The sequence below is a fragment of the Diabrotica virgifera genome, chromosome 9 (assembly GCF_917563875.1).
Source record: "Diabrotica virgifera virgifera chromosome 9, PGI_DIABVI_V3a".
In the NCBI taxonomy this organism is placed as follows: domain Eukaryota; kingdom Metazoa; phylum Arthropoda; class Insecta; order Coleoptera; family Chrysomelidae; genus Diabrotica; species Diabrotica virgifera.
The window spans coordinates 18164491-18186802 of NC_065451.1; the positions used below are offsets into that span (position 1 = coordinate 18164491).

A 22312-nucleotide genomic window follows, 5' to 3' on the forward strand; every position below is an offset into this window, starting at 1 on the left:
AAATGTACAATGTATGTATCAAAAGTTGAAATAAATGCGAAAAATGTATCTGTCATATACTTACATCCTTTTTTTAAACATGACGATATATTTTAGGGTTTAAAACGTGTAAGACTAAAAAATAAAAAATAAAAAAATATGAAAAAAAAAAGATTTTTAAGAAACGCCTTTCTTTAGTTATGTGTGACTAAAATTTAAAATATTATAAAAAAATCAACTAAAAAGCAAAAAATAAAAAAAATCAAACATAAAGGATTATTAAAAAAAAACGTTCGTTAAAAAAATGAAAAATCTAACACAAAGAGTTTGAAGATAGCGCCCCAAGCTTTTTTTTAACGAATGTGTTAGATTTTTTCATTTTTTAACGAACGTTTTTTTTTCGAATAATTCTTCGAGTTTGATTTTTTGTATTTTTTGCTTTTTACTTGATTTTTTTATAATATTTTAAATTTTAGTCACTCATAACTAAAGAAAAGCGTTTCTTAAAATTTTTTTTTATTTTTTCTTAACCTAAAATTAGTAAGATTTGGGTCTTAAAGTAGAGGTACAGTTAAGGAAAATGGAGAGCAGTGTAATTTGTATTTATTCCTTAGAGAGAGTTGCTATAATTTCAAAAATAAAGAAAAAACATTTAACAAAATACGAAAGGGATAATTTTGCGATTACTAAATACAAGCGCGAAATAAAGTGTTAATTGACGCGTGTTCCCATCTAATGCTCTACGATAAATTCCACGTTATTGAGCATATTCTATAGAGCCAATTAAGTCGAAATAGTAGCAGAGACAGAGTACGGATCACAGATCCGTAATTTAGGGGCTGGCAAATGAATTGAATTATGGTCGTATGGAACATCTGTGAGAGAACTTTATGGACCGAATGAATATGAATGTGATGTGATATAGAAAGTATGTATTCAACTTAGGCAAGTTGAATAGTTGAAGTTTTAATAAATGTTTTAGTCAGACTAGGACTAGATAGAAATGCAACATTACGTAAATAACAGTTCATAGAATATGGCAAGAGAATACCGTTTAGAATAATAAATAAAAATGCCTTTTTTTAGTCTCAAGTTGGTTTAGAATGGTTGGTTTGTCTATGAGCTGTCCAAAATATGCGCAGCATTCTTTTCCAGCACCACATCTCAAAGGCATCAATTTTTTGGCGTTCGCGTGCGCGAAGAATCCAAGTATCTGCCCCGTATAGAAATACTGAGAATACAAGGGCATTCACCAGTCTAATCTTGACATTTTGAGAGATAGATCTGTCTTTCCAAACTTTAGTTAGGTGACTCATTGCATTTTTTGCCATACCAATACGTCTCCGAACTTCTGCTTCAAAGTTACCATTGTTAGTTATACTAGACCCGAGATAGACAAATGTGTTTCCTATCTGGTATTTCTGTAACATGTTAGTTAGGGTGGATTGAAAAACAATAATGTTTTACTTTCTAATCGCTATAACGCGGAATACTTGCCTTTGGGGTATATAAGTAAAATGCAAATTAAATTAAAGTTATATATTGAACCCCCAGCTAGCGCATCATACTTAAAATTTTAAAAATTTCTAAAAACTGAGGACTGGTTAATCGCAATCTTTTGAGTAAAGATGAATAGTATCTTCTAGACATAAGTTGTGCGATAGAGTCAGGCAACTGCCCTGTGGACTTATCTGTTCGAGAACCGGGTCCACTTTCCCACTCTCGATGGTTGACTACAGCTAACAGAGTTTTGAGACTGTATGTAAGTGTGGAAACGTCTTCAGTTGAATATAAATTGTTTGTACCCTTCATTTTTAAATCATACATGCCTGGATGGTTCAAAATATAGTACAGCAAATACATAACAAATGGACCTGAACATGTTTTTGAGGCTATCAAATCAACCAGATTTCTACCAGAGAATTTGATTAAAGTTAAACTCTTATTTATAATATAGATCATCCAAAATATTTACTCATTTGCCCATTTTTTGTGGTCAAGGTTTACAGAATATTATAACGTCACTAGGAGAACAAGTTCAGACATATTTATAAAGGTTCTTCTTTCTGATAATAAACAATTGCTATTTTTGCACGTTTACAGGTATACATTATAGTAGATAATCATTAATGAATTCCTCCATGCGTAAGAAAATTGATCTGAAGATTATTAATCTTATGGCAACAATGTTGTGGCATATCAACAATTTTATAATTCGTGTTTATATTGTTTGTGAAAAATTAAGTAACTAGTTCAACAACTGCGTGGTTTAGTAGTGATAAAACGATGATTATTACATTGATATTACTCTGATCAATTTAGCAAAATACAAGGAAAAGTTATTTACCAGCAATTTTATTGCTGGAATCGAGTCTTATGATTCTATATATTTATTAATAATAATAATATAGGTATGAAAGGTCCGCAGATAGTGTGATAGTTTTTTTATAAACAAAACCTTCTTCTTCTTCTACGGCAATACAGCCCAAATTGAGCCTTGGTCTCCTTTATTTTTTGCCTCCACCCTTGCCTGTCTGTGGCTGCTCTTCTCCATACACGGACTCCTAAAAGGGCTTGTGCGTCGCTGTTTACTGTGTCTTCCCAGCGCTTTCGTGGCTTCCCAACCGGTCTCTTTCCTTGCATTCTAGCATTCAGTGCTCGTTTTGGTAGTCTATCCTCTCCCATTCTTATCACATGTCCGGCCCACTGCAATCTTTGTATTCTAATGAAGTCTGACAGGGGCGTTTCCTTATAAAGTTGACAAAACTCGTTGTTCTATCGACTTCCGAAGATTCAGTTTTCCGTTTATAAACAAAATGGCACTCTCAAATTGTGTTTTTTTCAATAGTTACTCTATAACTCCAAAGATTTTAACTTTACACCAAAAATACCCAAATAAAAATTCACCGTAATTAATATCTGCATAGAGCCATGTTTTTCCCGATTTACTTCGACGAAAATTTTCCTCGGTAAATGCGGGTTTTTCCCACAAATTTTTTAATTTCCAACTAAAATTTTATTTAAGTAATTATTATACCGGGTGTCCACTTATAGTTTCCCCCATTTTAACTGCTTATAACTTCTAAACGACTCAAGATAGAAATATGCGGTTTTCGCTGAAATGTTTTATTTTAGTAAAAGTTTTATTTGAAAAGAATGAATTTTTTATATCGCTTTTAAATAAAAACTGGCGGATTTTTGAAAAAAAAACGTTGTTGACTTTTTTTTTGAAACACCCAGTATATTTTTTTTGTAAATTGAAAGAACGGTCATTTAACTATCCAGCGATATAAGGTTTTTTAAAATCGGTTGTCAAATGACTAAGCAATTAATTTTTAAAATGAGAGATGCAATGTGGAAGTCACATAACATAATATCAATTTGCTTAGTTATGTTATTTAGTTACGTCATATACACGTTGCACCTCTCATTTTAAAAATTAATTACTCAGTCATTTGACAACCGATTTTAAAAAACTTTATATAGCTTGATAGCTGAATGACCGTTTTTTCAATTTACAAAAAATAAATTGAGTGTTCCGTTAAAAAAAAGCCAACAAACTTTTTTTCAAAAATTCGCCATTTTTGTTTTCGTAATTGAAAGCGATATAAAAAAATTCGATCCATTCAGACAAAACTTTTACTAAATTAAAACATTTCAGCGAAAACAGCATATTTCTATTTGAGCCGTTTAGAAGTTATAGGCTGTTAAAATGGGGGAAAATATAAGTGGACACCCGGTATTATATGGATCGTTCACTCTTGTTAGAGTATAGGTCGCTCAAATGCTATGAGCTCTTTTAATACATTTCACGCGGTGGATTAGTCCGCAGTTTCCTTTGGGTCGTCGTTCATAGGTTGTGATGTTGTTTTGCCTTCTCTACTAGCTTCTTCCACTCACTCCGATCCTGAATCTTTTCTCTCCAGTTTGCAATTTCCATCTTTGATATATCGTCTAGCAGTTGATCTTCCCATCTTATTTTTGGTCTTCCTCTTGGTCTATTTTTACTGGTTTCCAGTTCATTATCTTCCTGATCAGTTCTTCTACCCCTCTTCTTTATGTGTGCCCAAACCATCTGAGCCTTTGTGCTTTAAAGAATTTTACTCTATCTTCTTCAGTTATATTTATTATTTTATGGTTCATCAGCTTTCTATATTCCCCTGTTTCTGTCTTCATTGGGTCATGTATTCTTGTCATAATTTTCTCTCAATTATTCTTAACTTTTCTTTTTTTTCGTCTTTAAGGCACATTTACGTCTTCTTTTTTCGTCTTTTATCGTAAGGCACATTACTTCTGCTCCATAGGCTATCGCTGGCCTAATTGCTGCTGTAATAAAGTAATTATTTATTAATAATCAAATAATTTAGTGACATAAATCCCTTTTGGTATAGATTATATTTCCAGATGCTGATGGAAATTGAATGAACAGTTTAGCAACAATTAAACTGTTAATTTAACAATTTACTGTCGCTATAATAACCATAATAATTATTTTACATATGAATAACTATGACTTTGGCATAAAAAGGTACTATAATTATCTAATGTACTTTATAGAATTGAAATTGGGCTATTTAGGCGGCCTCAGGGATATTTTAAAATTATAAACAATGTTTGGCTTATAAACAAATACAATATCTCGGCAACTATTAAATTATAACAACGGTATTGAAAATAACGCGACAGGAGGCTTCTTTTAAAAGAAAAAACATTTAATTGGGATGAGTGGTTCCTGAGATACAACCAGTCAAAGTTGACCGCCATTACGGCGAAGATATAAACAATAGGATGGTAATTTTTGAACCATCACCTTTTTATTTCGGTTCTCGTTCTTCACACAAATGTTTATATCTTTAAAAGACTCATAACATGTATAATATAAAAATAAAAGCTATCGGTATTACGAGTAAAAATTTCCAAAAATAGCAAAATTTTAATCAAAAATTAGGTTTAAGAAAATGTAATCTCAAAGCTCAAAATCGGTAAACGTTCAAAAATGCATTTTCTCGGCTTCCCATGAAGCAATTTTCTTCATTTTTTTTTTGTTTTTAAGTAACTCGAGTAGAGCCATCTAACTAACGCATTATTAAATGTCAAAGTTGCTTTTGTGTTGTGATAATAAATTAATTTATGGAGAAATATGTATAAAAATTGGGCGGAGAAGAAGAACAAATCAAGAAATAGACAGTTTAATAAAAGAATGTAAACAGAACAAACTTTATAAACGGTAAAAATTAGATCGGTTAAGATATATAGAAATTCTTAAAAATTAAATAATAACAAAATTGGTAAAACGGCGAATGCCACTAGAAAAGGGAAGAAAAGAGGGACAGCGAAAAAATTAATAATTGATGCTTTTAAGGTGAAAATAATGATGATTATTTCATTCATGGGAGATTCTGACCAATAGAAAGCTACAGAAATCTAAATTTAACTGATTATTTTTTGATGATTTTAACTTCCAATCGTATAGTAAGATATTTGATCACGTGATTAATTCTGTCCAATCAGATTAAAATTATACTGAGAATTATCTACTGTAGAAAATTACCGATAGAAATTTTTTTAGGTATATTGTTTCTGTTTATTGGCAAACAGTTTCCTAGTTTTGACAACTGTTACATTTAAGAAAATATCCATAATATACGTATTAAAAAATAATCTTACGAATATCACACGACAGTAAGAATAAATAAGAAAATAATGCTTCATTTTTACTCAAATTTGTTGTCATTGGGCATAGCCACTCGAGCCCTGCGGGCTCTCGTGTCTATTGCCAGACAACAAATTTTCGAAAAACTGTCGCATTATTTTCAATTTATTCTCACTCTCTTGTGATATTATACCCGATAATTTTTGATAATTTCCAGTCGTCAAGTATATTACGTCAGATGCCTTTCGTTGCTACGAAAAAATACATTCAGTGACATTAATGGCAATTAATGTTTAAAAAATTATAAAAGTGATGACTTTCCACCGTCAAATATATTTATAACAACTAGTCCATTCATTCACGGTTTTTGCTCTAAATTTTAAAGAACCGCTTGGATTGACATGAAATTTGGCATAAGCATAGCTTACATGTCAAAGAAATAAAGTGATATTGCGCCGATGTGTGCTTTTGCCCTGGGGGTGACTTCCACCCCCTCTTGGGGGTGAAAAAATATATGTCCAAAACAAGTCCGGAAATGGGTAAACTGACTAATTTTAAGTAACTTTTGTTCTATAGAGCTTTTTCGCCAAGTCAACACTTTTCGAGTTATTTGCGAGTGAATATGTTCATTTTTCAACAAAATACCCACATTTTTAGACGGTTTTTCGCAAATAACTCAAAAAGTAAGTATTTTGTCGAAAAAGCGTTCTTAGCAAAAATATAGCCTATAAAAAATAAAAAAAAAAATGGTGTACGCGTTAGGCCTCTGGATCTCGTAGAACCAGAGTTATAGCCAATGAAAAATAGATTCATATTCATCAAATTTCAAATAGAATATTTCGACGTGAAATATCCAAAAAATTAAGCACTTTTTGGGGAAAACCCATTACAACTTTTTTAGTGTTCAAAAAAAGCTTTATTTCTGTTTTTACAAAAAGTTTCTAGCATTAAATTTAAGCAAGTTACGCTTAAAATAAAGTTGGTCCCTTTTGTTTTTGCAAAAAAAAATCGGGAAGACCACCCCCTAATTATCAACTTAAATGAAATTAATCGTTACCGCTCCACAAATTATTTTACTTATGTTGTGTTTATAATATGATCTGTAAGTTTCATCGATTCAAAGTGCTTATTTTTGAAAAAATTTGGTTTTAAAGTAAAATTTTTAAAAATTTAAATTTTGAAAAAATGTTTTTTTTTCAAAATAACTTAAAAATTGTTAGAGATACCAAAAATCTCGAAAAACAAAAAAAGTCAGATTTGCTTTTCTAAATATCATGTATTTTTTTGTTTTTCTGTTAGACAAAAATTGATCAAGATTTGGTGTTTCTAAATTTGCATACATTCGTGATCAGTGACTCGTTCAACCCCGTTTAACTACAGGCCTTTCAATAATAAGGACTTTGAACCGATGAAACTTACAGATCATATAAACAATATATACACGAGTCAAGAAACTTGTGAAGTCGTAACGATTAAGTTCATTTAAGATACTAATTAGGGGGTGATTTTCTTGATTTTTTTACCAAAACCAAAAGGGACTAAATTTATTTTGAGCGTAACTTGTTTAATTTTGATGCTAGAAATTTTTTTTATAAAACAAAAATGAAGCTTATTTTAAACACTTTAAATAAGTTGTAATGAGTTTTCCCCGAAATGTGCTTCATTTTTGGTTATTTCACGTTAAAGTATTCCATTTGGAATTTGACGAATATGGCCCTATTTTTCATTAGCTATAACTCTGCTTCTACTAGGTATAGAGACGTGATATATACACCATTTTTTAAATTTGTTATAGGCTATATTTTTGCTAAGAATGTTTTTTCGACAAAATACTTACTATTTGAGTTATTTGCGAAAAACCGTCTAAAAGCGTGGTTATTTTGTTGAAAAAATGAAGATATTCACTGCCAAATAACTCGAAAAGTATTGACTTAGTGAAAAAACTCTATAGAACAAAAGTTACTTAAAATTAGCCAGTTTGCCCACATCCTGACTTTCTTTGGACGAATATTTTTTCACCCCCAAGAGGGGGTGAAAACCACCCCAGAAAACCACCACCAATATCACTTTTTTCTTTGACTTGTTAGCTATGTGTATGCCAAATTTCATGTCAATCCAAGCGGTTCTTTGAAATTTAGAGGTTTTGCAATATTTTACCGTTAAAGAATGGACTAAACTGTGTGTTTAATTGTACTAATTTGTACTTACATAAATAAATTACAATAAAATTTTGGTTTTGAACAGTTTTATTCATGAGATAATCGCAACAAATTGCACTCGATCTCTAAAATTAATATAGAATTTTAGAGCTCTTGTGCAATTACTACTGATAATGTTAAATATTTTAAAATTTATATAAACAGAATGCTAGAAATTGAAAGTAATGTAGGGAAGAACCTTAAAATAGAATATCTTGTAATTTTTTAAATTGTAGAGATACATTTTGTATTTATAGTAGGGGAGCAAAGTATGCTAAATGTGCAGCCACTTGAGCGTTATGGGGACCTATTGATTCGTATTTAAAATTTTAAATTTATCCCCCACCCCTTTCCGTGGGAAGTCGTGGTTTTTATAATTCGATAGCATAGATAGCAAAATACCATGAATTTATTAATATAAATTTATATACAAAAAAAATGTTTTTTCCTTTTACTATGTGCTGCACACACATAATGCATGTTGAGACCAATGACTGCATAGACATTTACCAAAAGCCATAGCTGCATCTTCAGGGCTTCCCGGTGCTCGCACGCCGCAGGTATCAACAATTTCTTTAATTTTAGCTTCGTCGTTTGAAACTTCTTCCAAGTCGCTTCTTAATCTCTCAACTGCAATATCGCCGTTTTCGTATTGAAGTCCAGCCTTTATGCTCGTACAAAGGGTATGCCTCGCCATATTCGGAACCACAATCGGTTCCAATTCTTGAAGCTGTTCCAGGTACTCATTGACATGTGATTCGGGGTTTGCTTGACATTCGGCATGGATTCTTTTGGCATCTTTGAATTTAAAAATATTTGGTCGAGAATATATCTGTAACAAATTGAAAAGCATCGAGTCATATTTCAAATTAAAAGTCATAACATCGATCAAGTAATAGCTTACAAATATCTAGAGTTAGGGCATTAAATTCGCTTACACCGAGATAATTGGACACTGAAATATAAAGAAGGGTAGCTGGCATAAGCTACTGGTAGATTGAACAATATTTTCCAGGCTAATATTGCAGTTCGTTTAAAAAAGAAAGTTTTTTAATCAATGTGTTTTACCGGTTCTGACATATGGTCCAGAAACACCAACTCTGACAAAAGGAACAGTAAATAAAATAAGAGTTACACAACCCACTACGAAAAGATCAATGCTATGTATTACCATATCAGAGATATAGTACCAAACCTAGAAATAAGGAGAAGAACAGGAGTCACGGATGCAATTGAAGGAATCTCTCTCTCTCTCTCTCTCTCTCTCTCTCTCTCTCTCTCTCTCTCTCCCTCTCTTGCCGTTTCTCCATTACTGAGGATCGTGATTTCTTCCAATATTCCTAACAATGTTTCTCCATTGGTCTTTATCTTCAGCTGCTCTAAGAACTTCGCAGAATGAGTTTCCAGCTGAATGCTTTATTTGGTCAGACCATCTAGTTGGTGATGGTCCTCTTGATCTTCTCCCCGGAACGTATACAGAAACAATTAATCTCTCCAAACTGTTGTCACCTCTGCTAACCACGTGACCAAAGAATTGCAGAATTCGTTGCAGACATATTGCGGACAGCCTTTTTTAATATTGAGTTGGTTTAGAATGGAAACGTTTGTCATATGAGCTGTCCAAGGTATGCGCAGCATTGGCGCTCGCATGCGCGAAGAGTCCAAGTCTCTGCTCCGTATGGAAATATTGAGAATACGAGGGCATTTACCAGTATCATCTTGATATTTTGAGAGATAGAGCTGTCTTTCCAAACTATAGTTAGGCGACTCATCGCATTTTTTGCCATACCAATACGTCTCCGAACTTCTGCTTCACAGTTACCATCGTTAGTTATACTAGACCCGAGATAGGTGTTTACTATCTGGTATTCCTGTAACATGTTAGTAAGTTGAATAGTGTCGAATCTGCCGACCACCATTATTTTTGTTTTAGCTTTATTGATTTTAAGACCAACTTTATTGCTTTTGTACTCAACTCTTCGCAGAAGATCAAACATCTCTCGCTCATTTGCTGCTATAAGTGTAGTGTCATCAGAAAATCTTAAATTGGAGATTTTCCTACCAGCTACTGTTGCTGTTGAAGGAATGGCCATGGCTAAATGGTCTTGGTCCGGACATGTTACCAGATTGACGGATGATAGAGATGGACCAGAAATATTCTGGAATAGCAACACAGACACGAGGCATATCGAAGAAGAGGACGACCACCGACTAGGTAGACGGATAATATAAAGCGTACCACCACAAATTGGATGCAAGAAGCTCACGATAGGAATAGGTGGAAAATTTTACGGGTGGTCTACGTTCAGCAATGGACGAAAAATATATGCTAATTTGATGATGATGATATATCTAACAGAATAATTGATACTTTTATATAAGATGGGTTTAAAATGTACAAGTTTTAAAAATGTGATTTGTAGAGAAGAGATTAATAAACTTATGAATTTAACACCATACACTCAAGGAATAATATCCACGAAAAAATAGAACTTAGATAAACGCGGTATATCACAAAGAGTTATGTGACATTAACAAATTAATAATTGAGTAATGTTGACGACGAACTTAAGCTTACTACTCCAGTCAATGGGAGCAGGAAGAGGATATTACCTCCGAATTCTATCCTACTGCATGGATTTTAATGAAATTTTGGCCCTAGCCTCTACTTATCTCCTAATTCAAAGTCTACCCTATGCCAATGTGTGCTTTTATCTTAGGGGTGGTTCCCACCCCTTCTTAGGGGCGGAAAATTGTTTGGTTAAAATTACCACGGAATTCGCTAGAGAACCTAATTCTAACCAAAACTGTTCTATTTTTTTTTTGAAAAGTCAATACTTTTGAGATATTCGTGGTTGAAAATTGGCTATTTTCATTGAAACATAATACCTTTTCGAACGGTTTTTTGCGAATACCTTAAAAACTATGCATCTAACCAAAAATACTATATTAAACATTTTTGTAGGTTTTAAAAAAACAAAGAGACACTTGCCTTCATAAATCTTTTAGTTATAATACAAAAAGAGATATGGTAGGTGAAATTAGTTTGTTTTATGGTACATTCTCAAATTGGTGTATTCAACTTGAAATAACAGAGAAACGGTCGATTTTAGGTGTATAATGCTACTAATAATTTTTGTGTAGTTCTTGAAATGACCTTTAAAATGAGCTATATTAAAGGTCCATTACATTAAAACTAAGCGAGATATGCTGCAAACAAAATTTATAACTAGGAAGCGGATTTATATGCGATCAATTTTGATGAAATATGCGCATATATATGCAGTAAAAAATTACGAAATATGCGCAAGATATGCACAAAAATTAAAAAAATGCGCATTTCGAGAAACCACAAATTTTCTGTTCTATTCTATTCTAGGTGGTACTTTTAAAGGGCGGCAATCTTATTTATTATCTTTCAAATAAAATCACTCTTTTTTATATATGCAATTTATTCACATTTTTTACAAAACCTGATACCAATAGTTACCTATTTACAATAAAACAACAATATCACTATTATATCTTCGATTATAATAATTATAATTAGTGAATTGTAGTGAATTATCCACTACAATGTGTTTTTCCAAATTTTTTACGAGGAAACATTTTCTTTGATTAGATAAAATATTTTTATAACTTGAACAACTCCTTTAAACATCAACAGAAATAAATGGGGCGTATTTAAAATAACTTGTTAAAGCCGAAAATTCTGCACCAAAATCAATTTCAAAATTGCCATTAAAAATTTCGCATATTATGTCCTCCAAAGTTTTAAAGCCGTTTAAAGACGGGATCTGATCTAAAGCAAGAATATTTCAATTTCCGTTGGAAAATCGTAAAACTATGGTTAAAGGTATAAATTTTCTTAACAATAGGGGATTTAAGAATCTCCAGAATTATATCCTATATAATCCTATAATAAAAGTAAATAAACATAAAATCCTTTATAAAAGGTATATTTGTTAAAAACCCTATAGAGGGCTACATCAAAGACATACTAGGTTTCCATCGGTTGACCGATCATCATCAGTGTAATCTTAGAATCTACATGCTAACCACCAAAGTAAAAATATTTGGGTAAAAACCCTTTACAATTGATCCGTCATAGGAACATGTGAAGAAGATGTGATTTATAACATGGATGCATAAAATATCCAATGTTTTACGCCCGAGGTACCAATGAGCTCAATCTGACAAGTTCACATCATGGCTGTATGGAAGCAAGTCGAAAACTAGTTATGTCTTTGATGTAGCCCTGTATAGGGATTTTAACAAATATACCTTTTATAAAGGATTTTATGTTTTTGTAATGGTATACAGCCAACTACAGCAAATTTTTCCTCGTGGTTTTTTAAAAGTAAATAAAATTCGGCTTTCCCGGTAAATCATCCTTCATCATTTTAACATCCTACAATCATTTTACAACGGCGTACTATACGCACTATAAGTACTTTGTGTAAAGATCGGATATTTTCTAAGAAAAAATGAGAAGGCAGTGAATGAGCCGTCTCCCTTCAGGTAGTTCTCGAATTAATATAGCAGCCTGTGCGGGAAAATATTATTTTGTGTCGAATTAAAAAAAAAATTTTTTTTGGACTTACATATTTTTAAATAGGCACAAAACATACATGTTTCTTTAAAAATATGCAAAATTTAGTAAAGTTCTCAAATATGCGAAATATGCATGCAATATGCATTTAGCATAAAATCCGCTCCCTATTTATAACTAATGTATTTTAAGAAAAAATGAGAAATTAGTTTAACCCCCATCCACCAAAAGGTAAATGCATCATTTTCCTTCCACAATACCTTTTATTATAGTGTTATTTATATGTTCAAAAAGTTGGACGGGTTTAAAATCAATGGTTTTTGAAAAAAAAGATCAAATTTTAGAGCGTATTTTTAAATTTTTTTAAAAATCTTCTTTTTCTCCATGTAACTTGAAAATGGTAAGAGATACATTAATAAAAAATAAAAAGAAATTGTTTATCTGAAAAAGCCCTATATTTTTGTTTAGTATCTTTTTTTGGTATCTCTTATCTTTTTCGAGTTACATGGAGGAAACGGAAGATTTTTAAGAAAATTTAAAAATGCGCTCTATAATTTGATCTTATTTTTTTCAAAAACCATTGATTTTAATCTAGTCCAACTTTTTGAATATAAAAATAACATTAAAATAAAAAGTATTGTAGAAGGAAAACGGTGTATTTAAATTCTGATGGATGAGGGGCTAAATATACTTCTCATTTCTTCTTAAAATACACTAGTCATTAAGTTTTTTGCAGAATATCTCGCTTAGTTTAAATGTAATCGACATTTAGTATTGCTCATTTTAAAGGTCTTTTCAAGCACTACAAAAGTTATTAGTATCATTATACACCTAAAATCGACAGTTTCTCTGTTATTTCAAGTTGGTTACACCGATTAGAGCCTGCAGCAAAAAAAAACAAACTTTTCTTTCCTACCATATCCCTCTTTGTATTTTAACTAGGAGATATCGACAAATAGTACGACATAATCAACAAAATAAAATAAAACAGTTGCAATATCTGTGACATATACCTAATGTGAGGATAATGCAATGAAACTCCAAGATTAATAATAAGTGAAAGATAAGAAGAGGAAAGAGTGTGGGAAGAAGAGTGTCATAGAGTAAAGGTAGTGATAATAATAACCATCCCATTGGGACATGGCACTAAAAGAAGAAGATCCCAATATCTTATTAGTTGAATATTCTCCACAAAAAAATAAAATTTTCAATATGTTGGGTCTCATCGCATTAGGCCGAAGGAACCGAAGAAGTAGATTATTATGTCAGAGATGTCCCAAAAGAAGAACAGTCAATAATTTTTGGGGGCGAATTGGTAGCTAGTAAGTGATGTTAAAAAATGTTTTAACCTAAAAGCCAATGCAAGTGGGAAAGTATCTAGATTAAATCTTTTTTCTCTAAAGAAGCTGTTATATTGCCCTTCTATGGGAATTTATGTAGTATTATGATGTTTTGTTCTGTGATTGAATATTTATTTATCATTCTACATTAATAATCTGAATGAGATCTAATAATAGAAACAAAATACATTTACTTACCATATTTACACAAGAGATAAAAACTAGTAACACAAAAGTGACCTTCATACTGGAAATGTCTAGATAATAAACTACAAAAGACAATAATTCTGGTTTAAATGCAGAATGCAACGAACCTCTTATTTATATTCCAAATCATCCAAAATATTTACAGCGTAATCAAGCACAATACATTTTTTGCAAGCAAGGTTTATAGAACATAATAACACTAGGACTAATAAGGTCACTAGGAGAACAAGTGCCGATATTATATTGATAAACTTTCTTCTTTCTGATAATAGAAATTGCTATTTTTGCATATTTACATGATACATTCCAGTACATAAGATACTTATAGTCTAGTCACAACATAGGGGGTCGCGTGGGCACTTTTAGCTCGCCGTGATTTGATGGTGATATTATAGGTTTTTTGGGTCGCTGAATCCAATGGAAGTGGTCTGGAAGCCCAAATCTGGTGCGTTTAATTGTTATTAACAAATTATAATAAAATTAGGTATTTTCAGGAATTATTAGAAGCCCTGTAAAGAAATTAATAGGGTTAAGGTCTTCTCTGGTGTATTTTTGGTCGTTGAATCGAATGCGACTAGTCGAGATTACTCAAAATGTGATCTTATTTTGTTAATAACAAAACAATTGTTTATTCGCCGAAAAGCTCGAAATGCGTTATCTACAGCAAGTTTTTAGTCTTTTTCACAGTATTTTTACACGCTAAATCGATTGTCACTAGTCGTAACAGCTTAAACCACGTTCGGACTTCGTTATTAATAAATTATTGCAAAAATAACGGTTTATAGTACGTTTACTCACGGTTTTTGCTCTAAATTTTAAAAAAACCACTTGGAATGACATGAAATTTGGCGTGCACGTAGCTAACATGTCAATCAAAACAAGTGATATTGTGCCGATGTGTGCTTTTACCCTGGGGGTGAGTTTCACCCCGTTTAGGGGGTGAAAAAAGAATCCTTTAAAATAAGTCCGGAATTGGATAAACTGATTAATTCTAAGCAACTTTTGTTCTGTACAGTTTTTCACTAAGTCAATACTGTTCGAGTTATTTGCGAGTGAATATGTTCATTTTTCAACAAAAAATTCAAATAACTCGAAAAGTATTGACTTAGTGAAAAAACTGTATAGAACAAATGTTGCTTAGAATTAATCAGTTTATCCACTTTCAGGCTTATTTTAAAGGTTTCTTTTTTCACCCCGAAAAGGGATGAAACTCACCCCCAGGTAAAAGCAGACATAGCAGACATCGGCAAAAGATAACTTGTTTTGTTTGACATGTTAGCTACGCGTGTGCCAAATTTTATATCAATCCAAGTGGTATTTTAAAATTTAGAGCAAAAATCGTGAGTAAACGTACTATAAACCGGTATTTTTGCAATGATTAATTAATAAAAAAGTCGGAACGTGGTTTAAGCTATCACGACTAGTGGCAATCGATTTAGAGTATAAAAATACTATGAAAAAGACTACAAACTTGCTGTAGATAGCACATTTCGAACTTTTCGGCGAATAAACAACTATTTTGTTATTAACAAAATTAGAAAATATTTTGGGTAATAGCGACTAGTTGAATTCGATTCAGCGACCAAAAATATACCAGAGAAGAACTTAACACTATTAATTTATTTACAGGGCTTCTAATAATTCCTGAAAAACACCTAATTTTACCATAATTTGTTAGTAACAATTAAACGCACCAGATTTGGGCTTCCAGACAACTTCCATTGGATTCAGCGACCCAAAAAACCTATAATACCACCATCAAATCGCGGCGAGCTAAAAGTGCCCACGGGATCCCCTATGTTGCGACTAGACTATTACTGGATTCGTCAATAAGTAAGAAAATTCATCTGAAGTTCATTAATCATTATATTATGGCAACAATTTTATGCAATGTCAACAATTTTAGCTTTAGGCTTTATGTGGTAAATTAAGTAATTAGTTCAATAAATGCATGGTTCAGTAGTGATAAAACGATCATTAGAATAATGTATTGGTTTAGTAAACACTGTTTGCGATGGAAAATATCCAAATTTTGACTATTTCTCAAAACAATTTTGCAATCGAAATCAGTAATAGCCAGGGAGGTAGTATCAAATTTGACCGGAGCATTTTAGCATGGCTGCTTTCTTTTTATTTAGTTAGGTATTCCGAAGCTTATTAACAAATGATGTGTCAGCTGGCCCAAAACCGGGGATTTTAGACAAGAAAAGGTAAAATATGAAACTTGATGGAAAAACGCTACAACTTATGTCAAATATTTATCTACGTGACTTACAACTCTTAACCTTCCGATGACCAACCTTTTTTTACTTGACTTTATGACTTTATGTCATTCAGCCAGTCACAACATGAGTATTAGTGTCAAGTGTAGTGTGTATGTTGAGTAAGTGTCTTGTTACTTTGCAAAGGCGACGTCATTAGCGTAAAACTACTTAGAATTACACATAATAGACGGTATTTTACTAAACATCAACTTCAGAATATATTTTTTATTCGTAAAATATAGGGAATTTTCTTTATTTCAAAATATGAGGATATCTAGAATGATATTAAAGTCAAATAAAAAAATAATGAGTTAAAAATTGAAAATACTTTTGAATTTATTAAAGAAAAACATACGCTGGGGTCACAATTTCCCCCGCTTGGTCATCCGAAGGTTAATAGCCTTGATGACTTATCTCCTAGCTTTCACTCAGGCAATCCGGGTTCAAATCCTGGCGTTGAAATTTTTTTTTTGTTTTTAAAATTGACATTTTATTTTGAAAAATAATTATTTTTTATAATACCACGTTTGTATTATTTATACGAGACAATATAAAAAAATCTCTATGTCTTTTATAGAATTATGCATAGAACTTATGAAATAGAACTATGCATTTGATCATAAATATTATGATTGACCTTAATAAGCAAAGTTGTTGTAAATGAACCCATGAAGCTTCCTGAGTTAGTACGACCAATCTAAGTGAAAAAGGGGGTTGCCCTTTTTTTTAATTTTTTGGACAAACTGTTTTTTCTTAATGTAATATGATGTAGAACCAAAAGATACATACAACCCTAATTTTTCACTTTTCTATCACCAACCCCCATTTTTTAATAGCAATCTAAATATTTCCCTGCTCTCTATAATAGGTACCTATATAACAATTGATGTTTGTCTGTATGAAGAGCGATCAATCAAAACGCAATAAATCCTGTTTTTTAGGATTTGAGTTAAATTAATACTAAATAGCTTTGTCATGAAATATATCCAGTGGTTACAGCCAATTCCTTCCAAACGCAATATATCCAATAGAAAATAGCTAACGAAAGTGAGCAAATCAATTAAAATACAATAAATCCAGTTATGATAGTCCAGGATTACTAGGGCTATCTTCTCCCGGTAAGGGTGGTTAACCCTTATCCGAGGGGTGGAATGATTAATAGTCGTTTCACTGTTGAAGTTGTTTTATTATACTCGCATGAGTACAAGCTGGTAGCAACCTACGTAACGTCGTCTCGCGGAGTGTAGATGACATTATCTTTTAATGTGAATAATCTTACATCTAATAAAATAGAATGACGAATGTGGAATGTGTAATGAGGATTCCCTTATTATGTTTTGGTTGTATAAATATATTTAAAAGTGCAAAGTCAGCGTCGACCCTGAAAAGTGTTTATAGTGGCTGTATGTATAATTACACCTCACGATCTAGGTCAACAATGTTTATGTAACGAAAGAAGGTTGGAATTGTTATGATGACATTTAAATAACCGAAAGAAATTAGCGTAGATAATTAAAGGCTGTTTTTAAAAGATATCTAATGAGTACAGATGAATTCTTCTACACCTTTCCCTCCTAAGAATTTTCTGACTACGGGCAGAAAATTTTGCAAGTAGTGCTACCAACCCATACTGTGTTGTAATCAATACAAAAAATTTATTTTATATACAAACTTCCTAAAACTACGTAAATACATAAATAAAAATAAAAATGTTCGTTTAACAACATTGTTCCATCACACTTCCTTCTCCTTTTCTCTTGCTTGAGCTCTTGTTATAGCTAGTATATGGGTGTTGTCTATGCATAGGTTCTTTAGTTGATGCAATGTTATTCTTGAAAGGCTGTCTGCGTAGTTACTTTTCCCTGTTATATACTCTATTTCGAAGTCATATTCTTCTAGGTCTAATCTGATCCTCGTGAGTTTTGAGGTTGGTTCTTTCATTGCAAATAGGTGTGTCAAAGGTTTATGGTCTGTTTTTACTTTGAATGTTGGTGGTCCATATAGATAACATTTAAAATAATTAATTCCCCAATGAATCGCTAGTAATTCCTTAACGATTATAGGTTTATTATATTCTCCTTTACTAAAACTTCTTGATGCATATGCTATAGGTAGGTCTATTCCGTTGTAATCTTGACTTAGGATTGCTGAACAACTCTCATTGGATGCGTCTTTTGTTAGGATAAACTGTTTGTTGAAATCAGGATATTTTAAAATTGGTGGTTTCGTCAGAGCTGCTTTAAGCTTTTTGAATGCTTTTTCACACTCCTCAGACCAAAAAAATTCTACTCCTTTCCTCGATAATCTGTTGAGTGGTCTGCATATTTCCGCAAAATTTTTAATAAAACGTCTATAATAGTTGCAAAATGCTACAAATCTCTTTGTTTCTTCTGCTGTCTTAGGTGTCGGATATTGTTCAATTGCTGCATACTTCGCTTTGTCGGGTGATACTCCCTCTTGAGAAAGATAGCCCTAGTAATCCTGGCAGGATCGCCATATGATAGTCCAGGATTACTAGGGCTATCTTCTCCCGGTAAGGGTGGTTAACCCTTATCCGAGGGGTGGAATGATTAATAGTCGTTTCACTGTTGAAGTTGTTTTATTATACTCGCATGAGTACAAGCTGGTAGCAACCTACGTAACGTCGTCTCGCGGAGTGTAGATGACACTATCTTTTAATGTGAATAATCTTACATCTAATAAAATAGAATGACGAATGTGGAATGTGTAATGAGGATTCCCTTATTATGTTTTGGTTGTATAAATATATTTAAAAGTGCAAAGTCAGCGTCGACCCTGAAAAGTGTTTATAGTGGCTGTATGTATAATTACACCTCACGATCTAGGTCAACAATGTTTATGTAACGAAAGAAGGTTGGAATTGTTTATGATGACATTTAAATAACCGAAAGAAACTAGCGTAGATAATTAAAGGGTGTTTTTAAAAGATATCTAATGAGTACAGATGAATTCTTGTACACAGTATTCCGCTGAATAACGCCCTTATTATAAAAATAATTATTTTTCAAAATAAAATGTCAATTTTAAAAACAAAGAATAATTTCAACGCCAGGATTTCAACCCGGATTGCCTAAGTGAAAGCTAGGAGAGAAGTCAGCAAGGCTATTAAGAGTTGTAAGTCACGTAGATAAATATTTGACATAAGTTGTAGCGTTTTTCCATCAAGTTTCGTATTTTACCTTTTCTTGTCTAAAATTCCCGGTTTTGGGCCAGCTGACACATCATTTGTGAATAAGCTTTGGAATACCTAACTAAATAAAAAGAAAGCAGCCATGCTAAAATGCTCCGGTCAAATTTGACACTACCTCCCTGGCTATAACATTTTTCTATTTGGAAAAAAACTTTCTAGTATCACTCTCTCAGAGACAGAAAATGATTAAAATAATTTTTTTTCAATTCTCGCTTACTTTCTTAAGTGACGTACACATCGACCTTTGATAGCCAACAAGCAAACCAACTCCTTAAATTGATACAAAAAATATAAGCAACTTGACTTCGTAAGTCCTAGGTTTTCACCCAACGTGATCGAATGTTGAACCGGAAGCAGATATTTGAATTCTTCATGCAACTTTGCGTCGATTGATATACGATTTTACTAAGTTTGAGTCATTTTTGCTTCTTCCGGTCATAACTTTTAAACGGAAATTACATCAAAACCGGAAATTACGTCAAAGCCGGAACTAAAAATTTGAGCTCGACTTTTCAATACGCGATGATTGATATATCATATGTACTATTTCTGCGACTATAATATGGTACTTCCGATTACACCTTTTTAATTGGAAGTGATATAAAAACCGGAGTATATATTGTTATGCTCTGTATTTTCTCTCTGTCATGAGATTGATCAGAATCTTTTTAATTAAATTAATTAAATATTTTAATTGCTACTCATGGAAACAAAACCAAAATTTAATAAAACTTTCCAATAAAAAATATTCTCAGGGCTAATTGATTTTAATGTTCACCTTTAGTTTGTGGCTTCTAGTATTTCTTGTTGCTTACACTATCCAGGAAAAAACAGGGAAAATAAATATACTCAAATTCATACAATTTTACAAGTATTATCAAATTTTATAAGTATTATTTATTTATAAACTATAACATAAATATAAGATTCAAAATGTATGCTAAAACTTTATTCTGTTGTCAAAATTTTCTTATATAATAAAATTAATCTTTAATTCTACTATCTCCTTTTTCTTTTAACAAATTTTCATTTAAATAATTCGGTAGACTGTTCTTATTATTAAAAAAAAAACAATATTTAATTTACCTTTTAAATAGATTATTTATCTTTTCTATGAATTTATGAATGAATAAATTATGCTGTAAAAACTGTTAAATTGACAAAAAACAAATATGGTATGTAATATTCAACAACTCTCTTCTTTTCACAAATAATCTGACTAACCTTTTTTACCTTCTTTACTTCTTCTCATGGATTATGTTATCCTCGATTCTCCCACACGTGCTACTGGGATGCTGCTACGGTCTTTCCGAGGGTCTTTCTCTTCCAAACTGTTTCACAAACAAAAAACAGCAGTTGCTCGAAATCTCTGCTCTATTTATTCTCCGACTCGATACAAACAATGTCAATCTTTATAATTCCAAGATTCTTTCTCTCAGCTCGATATCTTGTGCAAAATTGATACAAACCGGCTACTCGTTCCAGACAGAAAACTGGAATCTATTCGGACACGAGGAGATTGTACTTCTTTAATCTGAATCGCGATTTCGTCTCCACAGGAATCTGTTTACACGGCGACCAAATTCACCACTTTACACACAATTACTATTTTTTAAACTGGACTGCTCCTTTCCGATCTTAATTACTCAGTAAATCTTTTTCCTTCATCAATCTGAGACTAAAACACTCTGTTCTCCCTCCATCAATCTATTCGCCAATCACAAGCATTCTCTCTACACATTACATCCCTACTTTCATTTCTTAAGAACAAATAGTGTTGTATACAAATTTTCTGTCGTGTCAAATTTCCAGGAGATAATAAAATTAATTTTTTTCTTATATCCTAGAAAACCCTTTATTCTAAAACTAAACAAAATTGTTTATCATCGGTTTCTTTCTAGGAAACCATTTAGAAACATTCTATTGTCTACTCCAATCGTGAGCACATGCACTTTCTAATCCGACCGTATTTTAGTTCATTGTTTAATTTGTATAAGTCCGTTCGTAGAATCTTTACCACTAAACATTTCCTCTTTCCACGAAACACTGCTTACAGCTAAATCATATTATTTACAAATTTTGGCTATATACAGGGTGATGAAAATTTACGATCTCGTGGTCTTTGACATAAAATTAATTCTCTAAATTTTCCCCATAAAAATTATTTAACAATATTTATCATCGTCTTGCTAAGGTGCGTCTAGCAATATATCGCTTGTACTATTTCGGGGACTTTAAAACAGTACTTCCAGTTGCAACTCTCCAACCGGAAGTCCGACGTTAAATTTCTCACCTTTCTCATCCTTAAGTTAATTCTCACTCAACGTGTCAATTGTCAATCCATTATTTCTAATAACGTAGGAGTTATATTCATGGATAGACAGACGGACGGACAAACAGGTATGAATCCAGAAGTATATATTTGTTCTCGTCTTGCTGAGGCACATCGAATAATATATCGCTGGTACTATTTCGGTGATTTTAAAACAATAGTTCCGGTTGCAATTCTAAAACCGGAAGTCCTAGATCAAATTTCTCACCTTTAATACTATGGTTGGGTTACAAGCTCTCATTCGACACCTTATTTGTTATTACATCTGTTTTAATAATGGATGAGTTATATTCGAACACAGACAGACGGACGGACAGACAGCGATGAAACCAGAAACACATATTTATTCTCATATTGCTAAGACGCGTCGAATATTATATCGCTTGTAAAATTTCGGCGACTTTAAAGCAGTACTTCCGGTTGCAACTCTAAAACCGGAAGTGCTAGGTTAAATTTCTCGCCTTTCCTTGGGTTATAAGCTTTCATTCTATCTGGCTTAATGGTAAAAGTCAGTGGGACAGACATATATAAATCTGTGGCTTGGTTCTAAAAGGGCCAATGTCAAATTTTTGTTTT

The 22312-nt window shown here is 32.2% G+C and overlaps 2 protein-coding genes across 10 annotated transcripts in view; one reads left to right on the plus strand and one right to left on the minus strand.

Annotated features, from left to right (window-relative positions):
* LOC114328495 (glutamate-gated chloride channel) overlaps window positions 1–22312 on the plus strand; it is a 713764-nt gene that overhangs the window by 244593 nt on the left and 446859 nt on the right. The window lies entirely within an intron of this gene.
* LOC114328499 (uncharacterized) lies at window positions 8222–14172 on the minus strand. The gene is made up of 2 exons (XM_028277366.2): window positions 13921–14172; window positions 8222–8662 (listed from the first exon to the last, which is right to left on the minus strand). The coding sequence occupies exons 1-2, from the start codon at window positions 13966–13968 to the stop codon at window positions 8285–8287; spliced, it is 426 nt and encodes a 141-aa protein (XP_028133167.1). The 5' UTR covers window positions 13969–14172; the 3' UTR covers window positions 8222–8284.

Coding starts and splice junctions, on each gene's coding strand:
- LOC114328499 (XM_028277366.2), bottom strand. CDS start 13,968: ATGAAGGTCACTTTTGTGTTACTAGTTTTTATCTCTTGTGTAAATATG. Junction 8,663..13,920: donor TTATCTCTTGTGTAAATATG/GTAAGTAAATGT, acceptor AATTTGTTACAG/ATATATTCTCGACCAAATAT.